This window comes from Cnephaeus nilssonii (assembly GCF_951640355.1).
Source record: "Cnephaeus nilssonii genome assembly, chromosome: 19".
In the NCBI taxonomy this organism is placed as follows: Eukaryota; Metazoa; Chordata; class Mammalia; order Chiroptera; family Vespertilionidae; genus Cnephaeus; species Cnephaeus nilssonii.
In genome coordinates, this window is record NC_137090.1 from 30,537,390 (window position 1) to 30,550,011 (window position 12,622).

General features: G+C 39.3%; 2 protein-coding genes across 3 annotated transcripts in view; one reads left to right on the top strand and one right to left on the bottom strand.

Annotated features, from left to right (window-relative positions):
• Window positions 1–330: 330 nt before the first annotated feature.
• Window positions 331–7,894, top strand: TEFM (transcription elongation factor, mitochondrial). 2 transcript variants are annotated; one of them, XM_079798589.1, is made up of 4 exons: window positions 331–2,640; window positions 3,461–3,813; window positions 5,754–5,903; window positions 6,701–7,894. In XM_079798589.1, the coding sequence occupies exons 1-4, from the start codon at window positions 2,610–2,612 to the stop codon at window positions 7,136–7,138; spliced, it is 972 nt and encodes a 323-aa protein (XP_079654715.1). In that variant the 5' UTR covers window positions 331–2,609; the 3' UTR covers window positions 7,139–7,894. The 2 variants fall into 2 exon arrangements, with proteins under 2 accessions (XP_079654715.1, XP_079654714.1); XM_079798588.1 differs by having other exon boundaries at window positions 2,550–2,640; window positions 3,461–3,924.
• A 586-nt stretch (window positions 7,895–8,480) lies between these two features.
• The window catches only part of ATAD5 (ATPase family AAA domain containing 5), a 41,171-nt gene continuing 37,029 nt past the window's right edge, over window positions 8,481–12,622 (bottom strand). The window contains exons 21-23 of the mRNA XM_079799241.1: window positions 11,625–12,475; window positions 11,009–11,167; window positions 8,481–10,903 (exon numbers count right to left, since the gene is read on the bottom strand). Of these exons, the coding sequence (XP_079655367.1) occupies window positions 10,825–10,903; window positions 11,009–11,167; window positions 11,625–12,475 (1,089 nt within the window). The 3' untranslated portion in view covers window positions 8,481–10,824. The remainder of the gene's footprint in view (window positions 10,904–11,008; window positions 11,168–11,624; window positions 12,476–12,622) is intronic.

The following is a 12,622-nucleotide window of genomic DNA, read 5'->3' on the forward strand; positions in this document are numbered from 1 at the left end:
GTCAACGCTCAACCATCTGAGCCACACGGGTGGGGCGCACACATTTTTATGGAATGAAGTGCCATCTCTATGTGCTGATGGCCTCCAAATCTATACCCAGCACTGCCTTCTCCTTTAGTTTCAGACTTACACCTCTATCTACTAGACATCTCCCACCTGATGTCTTGCACAAATGGATGAGTAGTTGTTTAAAAAATCACGAAATAGAAAATATCAAAGTGCATCATATGTGAAAACCCAAGTTTAATGAAGCAGTTGGTTCCCATGTACATTGTGGTCAAAAAACTTTAAAAAACACAGAAAGTAGATGACAAGCTAGACATGATGACAAAGGGAGTGGGAGGAGCAGGGGCGTGTGCATGTGGGCGGCAAAGCCAGGGAAGTGAGAAGGAGCTGGCGCCTGGGGAGGGAAGATGACGACTTTCATTTTGAACACAGATTCTGGTTTACAGTAAACCAGGCACAGTGGGCGCCTCTTTCCCTTCCACTTCCAGCCTCTGGTCAAAGCAATTCTGAATGAATGCTCCAAGGAGTGAGGGTTTCCCCTCAAGCTCATTAATAACGGGCTCCCCAGTCCTAGCTGGTTTAGCTCAGTGGACAGTGCGTCGGCCTACGGACTGAAGGGTCCTGGTTTCAATTCCGGTCAAGGGCACATGCTCGGGTTGCGGGCTTGATCCCCAGTAGGGGGCGTGCAGGAAGCCACCGATCAATGATCCTCTCATCATCGATGTTTCTATCTCTCTCTCCCTCTCCCTTCCTCTCTGAAATCAATCAAAATATTTAAAATAATAATAATTGGTGCCCCAGGAGAGATAATGCTTTAATGAGGAACTAACATTTATTGAACCCTTATTATAAGTCACGTTCTCTACATCCAGTTTCTAACTAGAAGTCCTCTTAGTAGAAATGAGAGGCAGATACCATTATGTCCATTTCACAAATGAGGAAGCTGAGGCTCGGAGAGAGGATGAGAACCTCAGGTTGTGCAGGTAGCAAGTGACTTGTTGCACCTTGAGAGTGGACCACATCACCTCTGAAAGCACCCATCACCAGGCTCCTTATTTGTTTCCCGTGGCTGCTGTAACAAATTACCACAAACTTGGTGGCTTAAAACAACAGGAATTTATTCTCTCACAGCTCTGGAGGCTGGAAGTCTGAAGTAAAGGTGTTGGCAGGGTTGGTTCCTTCTGAGAGTGAATCTGTTCCACGCCTCTCTCCTACCTTGTGATGACCTTGCTGGCTATCCTTGGCCTTTCTTGGTTTGTATGTGCATCACTTCAATTTTTGGCTCCATCTTCACATGGCACTCATCTTTTCTTATCTTTCTTTTTTTAATCCTCACCCGAGGATATTTTTCCATTGATTTTTAGAGAGAGGGAAAAACAGAGAGAACTATCGATGTGAGAGAAACACACCAATTGGTTGCCTCCTGCACCAGCCCCAACCAGGGCCTGGGCCCGGGAGGAGCCTGCAACCGAGGTCCGTGCCCGTGTCCTTGACTGAAATCGAACCCAGGACCCTTCGGTCCATAGGTCAACACTATATCCACTAAGCCAAACCGGCTAGGGCTGATCACCTTCTTATAAGGACACCAGTCATATTGAATTAGCCAGCCCCCACCCACACCCCAGTGTGACCTCATTTTTAATTTTAACTAATTACATCTGCAATGACCCTATTTGGAAATGAGGTCATATTCTGAGGTACTGAGGAGTAAGACTTCCTCATCCCTTTTTTGAAGGATACAATTCAACTCCTAATACCTCATTCAGTGGTATAAGCCCTGGAGTTTAAAGAAAACTATTTCCTATTGATTTGGGGGATTTAGCAAAAAAGTTTACTTTATTTCTTGTTAGATTCCCAAGTTCCCCCGAAACTGGCTGGATTTGTAGAATTCCCATGAGTAGTCCTTATGCATACTTACAATCCCTCACATCTCCACGGCCTCCTGGACAATATCTACCCGGTATTGCCGTCTCATAAAAACACAAATGCACTAACGTTGCCTCCAAAAGCCACCTTCCTCCTGACTTCCCTGTTTTTCACAAAACTAGCTAAAGTCTCCCCATTTCCTAGGAAGAATCCTTTCCACCCTCCTTTATGTCTCCCAGGTTCAGTTCCTCAGGGTTGCCTGTCCCTTGGGAAATTGCACTAGCCTCCCAGCTCCTCCCCTGGCCCCAGCCTCTTCACCTCCGATCCAGCCTCACCCTTCTACATGTGGCCAGTTTTCTAGAAACACACCTCCAGTCTGACTCCACTAAAACCTCAGTGGCTTCCGGTTACCTGGTGGCGCTCCACCCTGCATTCAAGCACAGATGGCGCCTCCCCTCCTTCCTTCCCTTCCCGTTCCCCGGAGGCGGTGGAATAAGTCTGCGGACCACCCAGGGCTCGGGATCTCGGCGCAGCGCTTCCGCGGGCGCCCGCCCCGGGGGCCCAGCCCCGCCGCGGCCCGCCCGCCGCTCAGGGCTACACACCTGGGCGCGCCCGGAACGCCGCGGCGGCCGGAATCTTTCTGCGGAAAGGCCGGGCTCTTTTAGGGTAAGCACGCAGGAACCGGAAGTCAGTGGAGGAAGATTGAACTGTGGGGACGTACTCGTTTGACTCGGAAAATGAACGTCCCTAGTGTCCTCATGGCGGGAGGTAGGGTCCCTGCAGTACCGGGTTAACTTCCTGTCCGTCCTGAGTCCCAGATCCAGGTCTCCTCTGGGAGTCCCCGCTGAGCTGACGGCGCGATCGAGCTTCTCGGGGTTAGGGGTCCGCGAGCGGCTCCTTCCCCGACTGGGCGGGGGGCGGGGGGCGGGGGGCGGGGGGCGCAGAGCCTTAACAGCCACTTGCTCGCCCCTGGCTGCATTGCTCTCCTGTGGCTGCGATGGCAGAGTGACTTCCCATTGGTTTTACAAAAGTGTTCCTTACGTGAGTTTTCTTCTGCTTGCAGAACCGTAAGCATGGTAGAAATCTTGAAAAGTGTGCAGAAGAAAATAAAAACCGCTCTTAATCTACCACTCCGCTAAAACATTTTATTTGGTCCCACCGGGTAAGAAAAACACTAGTGAAAATGGAGGGAAAATAAATTTCCATAACGAGATATTCATTACAAAGAGATTCCTCTAAAGTTACAAATGTCAAAAATGTTAAGCAGTCGAAATTATTGTTTTAAACCCGTGCTTCTTGATGGGCATAAAATAAGATTCCTAGGTAGTAAAACTTAGGACATAGCCATAAAAATCAGAAGCTATCTCTTGTGAGTAAAAAACAACAAAAAGTCCTATTAATTATATGTAGATACTGTTTTTAAACAACTTATTTTAATAATGATTCTACAGGATAACTTAAGATGGTCCACTAGTACTTAAATTATGAGAAAGTCTGTGCCACTTTGCAAAAAGGATCTAGTGAAGCTGCAGCTAACACTAAGGAAGTAGGACATCCCAACTTACATTTTGCTAAATTTTCCTTTTAGGGAGATGGAGATTTTTTCCAGTACCATTAAGATGGTCCTCGTTCCAGGCCCTACGTAATTCCTGCTGTCGGAAAAAATCCACTGCATCCAAGAAAAGTATTCCCAGCGTTGCTTTTTGTGACAAAACGACAAAAGAGTCTGAAAAGGCACTTGACAAGCTCTTCTCTTCGGAACAACAGGCTTCCATATTGCATGTGTTGAATACAGCATCTAATAATGAACTTGAAGCTTTCAAATCACTTCGTGGAAGAAAGTCCATCAATCTTGTAGAGCACAGAAAAAAGTTTGGGCCATTTCAGAATTTGGAGAGTTTAATGAATGTGCCCTTGTTCCAGTATAAAACTACCGTTCAGGTTTGTAACTCCATTCTTTGTCCAGAGACTGAAGTGAAAAAAAGAAAGTCACAGGAAAACCGGCTCTTGAAAAAGCTCATCAAACCAGAAATAGAAAGAGAGAGACTTAAGGTATACCCTTTCTTATTAATGTCGATTATACAGCCTAAATATTTGAGAACCTACTTTGCAAAGAACTATTCTGGGCACTAAGACAGGGCTCTCGGGCAGCTTATAGTTCAGTTGGTGGGCCCAGCGATACATATATTAATAGATAACCCACTGTACAAAGTAGTATGTGATCAATACCAAGGTGAGATATACAGATAGTACGTGAGCCATTCAGAGGAGAGAACTGTGGGCTGTAACTGTTGGGGAAAGTTTACTGGGAGAACTCAACTTGTATCTTTGAGGGAGAGAGGCTAGTGGGAAGAGGAGGGCATTCTAGGATGCAGAACAGCGATGTAGAAGTAGGTCTGTGCAAAGTTTGTTTAGAAGGAATGTTGAGATATCTGGCTGTGTCTGACAGTTATGTCAGGAGTAATCAGAAATTAAGATGCAAAGATGAGCTATGCCAAAGAGTGACTTTAGGACGTCTCTCCAGCAGCATTTAAAGTTATTTTCTTCCCCCTTTAAAAAAAAAAAATGTTTTTTATTGATTTTAGAGAGGGAGAGGGAGAGAAATAGAAACATCAGTCGGTTTCCTCATGCACGCCCCCTACTGGGGATCAAGCTCACAACCCAGGCATGTGCCCTGACCAGGAATAGAACCAGCGACCTTTTGGTATATGGGACAATGCTCAACCAACTGAGCCACACGAGCCAGGGTAGAAGGCCTGTATTTTGTAGCTATTTGGGCTTCCAAACTATTTTGCCTTTATTTATTTTGTAATCCTCGCCAAATTATTCTGCCTTTAATGGATATTTACCCATTCTTTAGCAGTAAAAGGGAGATGAATATAGAATTACAAAATGTTCCTGCTTATCTCTGTATCTATAGATCATGTTAATGTATATTGTCTGTATTACTAAATGAGCCACTTGGGAGTGAGGTGAAACCCATACTTGGCACAGAGCTAAATCCATATATTCAGTTATCTGTTACACATGTCCTCTTAGAAGGCACCCTGAACTCAATACATTAAAAAACAACTCATCTCCCCCAACCTTCCCAAGTTGACCCACTTCCTAAGATCATCTTGATTAATGATGCCATATAGTTACTGAAAAACAATTGGAGTTATCCTAGGCCCCTTGATCATCCCACATAACAATTTTACTCCCATTATCTCTGATCTCTTTCTTGTCCTTCTCATTGTCACTGTCTTAGATTCTTAATACTTTGTCATATGACAGGTACCTAACACAAATCCCTACCTGTAGTCTATCTCTTCTGGTCCATCTTCCACACAGCTGTCCATGATCTTTCTGAAATGTAAATCTGTTACTCCTGAATGGTATACGCTTTACTGGCTCTCTGTGACTCTCGGATAAAGCAAGTTACTTTTTGCAGAAATCTGTGGACCCCTCTGCCCTTTGTCCACTTGTACTCTTGAATCCACTGGCTGAGTCTGAGGTGTCAAACTATCTAAGCGGACATCTCAGTGAAATAACTTCCCGCTTACCATTTTACTCGTTCTCCAAGCCCCGCACTAAGTCTTTCCTGACCACTTCTTTTCTCTAGAGTGTAAATAAATAGTTATGGCATTTCTTACCATGTATGGCTGTGTTCCTAGTTCCCTAGCAGTCCCCAGCAACATTTGAATGCCTACTTTGAGCTATGGCTGAGAACTGACTGCTACTAGTTACCTTTTAATTACTCCTGCATGTCTTTAACAATTCTGTTTATAAACCATAATATATATTTCTATTACATAAGCTAATTTGGCTGAGTTTGTAGCTTAAATTTTGTATCTGTTAAAATGTTTACACTTGTAATGAAACCAGCCTTTTTGTTTTAGGCAGTAAATAGTATCGTATCCATTGTTTTTGGCACTCGAAGAATTGCCTGGGCTCACCTGGATCGTAAATTGGCAGTGCTGGACTGGCAGCATAAAGAATGTTGCCATTTGGTGAAAGGAACATACACATCATCTGTCTATTTAGAAGAGGTAAGGGGTAACACGTCCCAATTCCTACCTTGTATAGTTTAATCTACTGGTATAGCTTAATCTACTGGTCCTGAAAAGAATCTAATAAAATAGTAAGGGGAGATTCTCTTTTGGTACTTATTACTCACCCATTCCAGTTATGTTTTCCATCATCAATGACTTTTTAAAAATTTAATATTTCTTCATTTATTTCAAGAAATGTCTATGTTAAAGGCAGATACTGGGGAAAAAAACACAATGCTAAAGTTGATTCCAAATGTTATAGAATTTCATCACTATATTTGGAAAGCTTAATTTTTAAATACTAACATTGTGTCATTTGAGTCTTTGAAAGTTTGTGAGATGGGCAGTAATTATCATCCTCATTACACCATTGAAAACTGTTTTGATCAAGCACCTGATGCAGTCAGCCAGTTGTAAAGGTGATTGATTCTAGGCTAATTATTCTAACCCTATGCTCTACTGTAGAAGTTCTTAAAAGGTTAATAAAACAGTTTTGTCTAATCTTAGAGTCAATATAGATTTTAGAAATTACGAGCCCATTTTAAAGATGAGGAAAGTAGTACTTAGGACTAAATGGTTCGTCTTAGCTTATCTGGTGCCCGATAGAACCATAACCAGAATTTGGCTGTTCTGATTCTCCCATAAAATGCTTTTTCAATTACTTCAAAATTGTCAATAGCAAAATAGTGTAAGTTATGTAATTTTATTTTTAAAATAGAAGTGGGACAGAGGGGACCCAAACAATAAAACATAATGATTTACTTTGCTCACTTATTTTATTTTGTTCTTTAAAGATTTCTCCAGTCGTTTCAAAGATGCCCAAAGCTGACTTCTATGTTCTGGAAAAAACAGGACTTTCCCTTCAGAACTCAACTCTGTTTCCTATACTGCTACATTTGCATATCATGGAAGCCATGCTGTATGCCTTACTAAACACAACTTTTGCCCAGCATGGCCAGCATCAGGTGCTGAGCATGAATCGAAATGCAGTGGGGAAGCACTTTCAGCTGATGCTTGGTGACAGCCGCACGAGTGGAAAAGAACTAGTGAAGCAGTTCCTCTCAGACGCTGCACTGAAGGAAGAGCCTCGGGTATTCTTCCCATCAGATAAGATAGTCCACTACAGACACATGTTTTCAGCTACTGACCAATACAGAATAGAAGAGTTATATGATTCATTATTACAAGCTGTTGCCTTCTATGAATTGGCAGTGTTTGATCCTGAACCTTAAAATTCTGATCACTAATATATGATCTGCTCTATTTATTAGCTTTAAAGTTACAAAAACAAACAAACAAACCAGTTTTGACATCCATGTTAATGGAAAAGAAAACATGGTTTGAGTGTATTTAATGTTTAAAGTCAGATTTTTGGCTATTGAATGGTTTATACAATAAGCCAAGGCCAAGTCCATAAATATCTTTGTGAGATTTTGTATCTTTTAGGTTTAAGTGTTAAACAGTAAGATACCTCTAAACAGTCTAAATAAGAAAGTTATCTTCCTTTAAAAGCAATATCATCTATATTAAAGAATTCGCTGAAAAAGGGAATGAATTTTTCCGGGTGGTGCTCATCGTGGGAATAAAGCTAAATATAATTGATAACACAATTTGTGGAATCCTCTTCTTATTCTATAAATGGAACATGGTTTGATGCACTGCCTCCAAAAGGTGATTTTCATCAGCTCATTCTCTCAATCCCAGAATAAGCAAGCTTTGTCTAATAGGTTTACTATCTTACTTTGAAATCTTTTAGTTGACAGAGCATCTTTTCATAAAAGTAGCACTTTTCCACATCTCTCCATTTTCCATTTTATCTACCTTAGTTCAGGCCGTCATTATATCTCACTTGTACTGAACCCAAGTCTCTGATGTCAAAGCATTAAGTCTTTTCTTTAATCTAAAAGTGAAATATACCGGTACTTGTTGGGGAAAACTCAAATAATCATAAATACCTATAATAATAAAGGCATAATATGCTAATTAGACCAGACAGCCTAACAACCTTCTGGACGTCTTTCCGGATGACCTTCCAGACAAAGCCGGGGCTTCGAGGGCCCAGCCCCTTGCACAAATTTCGTGCATCAGGCCTCTAGTCTATATAAGCAACCGATCGATTGGTAGCTATGATACGCACATGGAACAGACTAATGAATCTCAGAGGGAAGGGGTAGGGTGGGAAGAGATTAACCAAAGATCTTATATGCATACTAGAGGACCGGTGCACAGATTCATGCACTGGTGTAGGCCAGGCGAGGACCCCACTGCTGCACGAATTCATGCACCGGGCCTATAGTGTAAAATAAATGGAAGTCCTCTTTCAGCACCTCGTAACTCCTTAGGAGTTTGGTATACACTTTAGATTTGTTGCTATACCTGTGTAAACCTGTACACATAGTATATGGTTGTATACATAAACATTTCCACCTTGGAAATATTGTAGATATCTCAAACTACTCATGTCTGAAATGATTCTTCCTCCAGATCATCTTTGCTACCATTTTATACTTTGCTAAATAGCCTCACCATCCATTCAGTTGTTTATGCCAGACATGTGGTATTCTACTTCCCACATATTTCTAGAAATAGCTGTAAGTGAAAATGTGACTGTTTTAGACATTTATAAGCTAGGATATGAAGTATGGAAAAGTACTCAAAATTTGCTTATTTTTATCACAAAAATTAGCTTAAATCTAACAGGAATTTATCACCTTTAAGAATTGAAAAATATTTCCCCAAATCATGTTAAACAAAAAAAAGATATTAAAAATTCTAGCCTGGCCAGTGTGGCTCTGTGGTTGAATATCAACCTATCAATCAAGAGGTCATCAGTTTAATTCCTGTCAGGGCACATGCCCAGGTTGCCAGCTCAATTCCCAGCAGGGGGTGTGCAGGAGGCAGCCCATTGATGAGATTTCTCTCATCAATGCTTCTATCTCTATTCCTCTCCCTCTCTTTCTAAAAACCAATAAAAAAACATTTTAAAAATTCTATGGATTTATTTTACTTTGGTTCCTCCTTATAGAGAATTATCAGAATTTTCTAGTAAAACACCAAAAATTAACAGGTAAGTAAGAGCTCTATAGGTAGTGAATTCTTATATTCAGTAGAAAAAAAAATCCATTTTTTTTTTTAAATGCCTCAGAGGTCTTAGTCTCTTATACAGGACTGAACCTGTGTAAGTTATAGCCTATATCCAAACATATACAATATCCAATATTTACTCAGGTGATTATACCTGTAACTCCTATATAAATACTGGATAAAGCTTTTTAGCTTTAGCCTTTAAATCAATATATTTTCAATACAAGAAAAAGTAGGTTAAATAAAAACATTTTAATACATATTTAAAGCAGGTATACATAAGATATTTTTCACCTGCAAAATTAGGATCCTTATCTTTTGAGGTGAAAATGTAATTCACCAAATAATGTAACTGAATATTAAGCTAATACAAACACTTGAAATAAACTATTTTCAGGTATACCTTATTATATAATTGCAAAAATTATTTAAAGTGAACTGTGGCATTTTTAAATCTTATAATTAAAAATATATATTTCCTCCAAAAACATAACCTTCAGTGAAAATGGCTGTTATGTAAAAATCCTATAGTAGAATCCTTTGTTGTTGTTTTTTCTTACCCAAGGACATGGTTTTATTGATTTTACCATATTTTATTTAAGTATATTTTTATTGATTTTCAGAGAGGAAGGGAAAGGGAGATAGAAAAACATTGATATGAGAGTGAAACACTGATGGTTTGCCTCCACACGTGCCCATTCTGAGGATAGAACCCATGACCTTTTGGTGTGTGGGATTGAAGCTCCAACCAACTAGGCCACACTGGCCAGGGCTGTTAAATAACATTAAACCTTGTCTGAATTAGATATATTAACATCATTAATATCTATGAAATAAAACAACAATGATACAAAAATACAATAAAAATATACAAGGTAAGTGATTTGAATTGGCAAAATATACAAGATATCACATGTACGGTTGCTAAAAAACATTCATGAAAACTATAATTCATAATCTTGACTCCACTTTGTCAACATTCAGTATTCAATGGTGAAATATGCTGGAGGAGTGCACCAGAAATAAAATCAGGAAGCTCTTACTTTTTGTTGTTGTTAGTCCTCACCCAGGATATTTTTTTCCACTGATTTTTAGAGAATGGGAGGAGAGGGAGACAGAGACACACAGAGAGAGAAACATTGATGAGAGAGACACATCGATTGGTTGCCTACCGCATGTGCACCAACCGGGCCCGGGGATTGAACCTACAACCCAGGTACGTACCTTTGATGGGGAATCGAATCCATGGCCCTTTGGTATGCAGGCTGACCCTGAGCAGGAAGACCTTACTTTTACTTTATTTTTTTTGGGGGGGATGGGAGGGTGAGGGGGTGGGGAGGGGAGATCTTTTTAAAAAAATGAAACAATTTCTTTCTTAGGAAGTTTTCTTATGCATTATGTATGTAATTTTGTATTCTAGATTGCATAAATTTATTTAAGAGATTCATATTTACAACTTGACAGAGTACTCACTTGGTTGAAGAGAGGTGAATTAAAGGAACCAGGAGGGAAAAATTATGGAGTAGTGTAGCATTGAACCCTCTTTAGAAATATCTCAGTGAAGTCTAGCTCCTAGAAACAGCTCACTTACATACATAAATACTCCAACAAAGCTAAATCAGATAATACAAAAAATTTTTTAAAATACCACCACATCATAAATACAAAATGAAACTCAAATTTTTCATTTTAAATATTTGCGCACTAGTAAAAAATATACAAATATTCTGTTTTAAATGTACATTAAGAGATGTAAACTTCCACAAAAATCAATATAAAAATGTATCTTAGGGACCACACAATAATCTGTACAAGGCACTGTTAATGTGGAATATTAAGGGAAGCCAGCTGCCAAAGTGTTCACAGTCTCTTTTGAAATGTTAAGGTGAATTCCTTCAAGATAGTGGAGGAATCTGTCAAAATTACAAAGAAAAATAATTTAATATTAATATTTCCGTCAGGTGAGAATATGAATCTTGAAATAGCTATATAAAATGTTATTTCTATAGATCCTTTACCTTCTTTTACTTTTTCCTTGTTCTTTTAGCTTCTCAGTCCTACAAATGTTTCGAAGAGTTGGCAAGTATTCAATTATACTAGCTTGTCTATTACCCAGGTTGAGAAGAGATCGGCTAGAAAATACACTTTTAATGACTGCTATCCTCTTCCAAGCACAGCTGTAAATTAAAAGTAATGAGTTACTTTTTATTTTCAATACCCAATAAAAATGCAACAGTCCCAAACACAACCAGCTTTTGATCTGCTTGTCCGTTTCTGATCTAGACTGGATTAACTGGATTCCAGATTAATTTCCTGTATCATTTTCAACTTATCAACCACTCCCATACTGAAACATCTCTGATGGCTACCTGATACCTGCCACAGCAAATCCAAATCCCTTTCTCTATCACTCCAGAATCTCCTGAATCTAGCCCCACCCTAATCTCTCCTTATTTTTCTTCCCAGCGTTCAGACTGATCTCCTTCACAGTCTCATTAGATTAGAAGCTACAGTATATCATTAATATCAAGGGCTTATTATGATAAATAAAGCACAGCTTTTCAAAATTGGTAAGAATTTAACAATTTCCCCTTTATCCTTTTTCTACTGAAATGTAAAAAAAAAAATACTTACTCTAGATTAGCCGAGGTCTGACTAAAGTACACATTGGTGCGCTTTTGTGAAACAGATAAAGTAAGGTCTTTCATTGGATCTTTGCCTAATTTCTTGCAAGAATTCAAGGTTTCCAATGCTTTTGAAATAGTTGAAGAACACTTAGTAAAACTGAGAGCTTCTACCATTGCCTTTAATTCTCCAGAGTTTTGAGAAGTCCATCCATCACTGTTTTCAAGACTAAACTCATCACAAAGTCCACTTTTAACCTTTCCATTTGTCCAACTAAAGTCATGTTTACCAAGTTCCTTTTGTTCCCTTCCATCAGTTAAAAGGGCATCTAAGAAGGACATGTTATCCATGAACTCAATGAGAGAATTTAAACAGTGAGAAACAAGGGCAGAACATTTTTTTTCTGCTGGTGTTTCAGGAAGATGAGGATTAGATTCAATATTAGAATATAAACATTTGTTTAGTTTCTTTGTCTCTGAATTGCTTTCTTTGGCTTTGCTTTCTTCTGAACTTGAGGATTCAGGGTGAAGGCAAAGAAATTCATCAGAGAAGTCCAAGTTCGTGTCAAATAAGTCACTATCATCTAGAATTACCATTTTTTTCTTATGTTTCTTTTTTTGTGACTTTTTCAATGTCTTCTCTCCAGAATGTTTCCTGGCAAGACATTTCATATTTTTTGTTGCTGCACTGGTGTCCACACTTACTGATGAACCACAAAGCTTTTCTGTTTCTGGAATGATATCAACAGGTAATGGTAGGATGAACTCAAGATTACTATATAAGAAATCTACATTCCGCATTTGGAATTCTGTAAGAACCTGGATGAGCTTATGCCATTCTTCTTTTGTTCTGATTTTGTGCTGAAAAACAATTTTGAATAAAGAAATGTTATAACAATACGATTTAAACATTTTTCTACCCATATGAATATGTCATCTGTATTCTATCTTCAAAGAAGCCATTACCCCTCATTATTTATTAACCTACACAGTCCCTTAATTCATCAA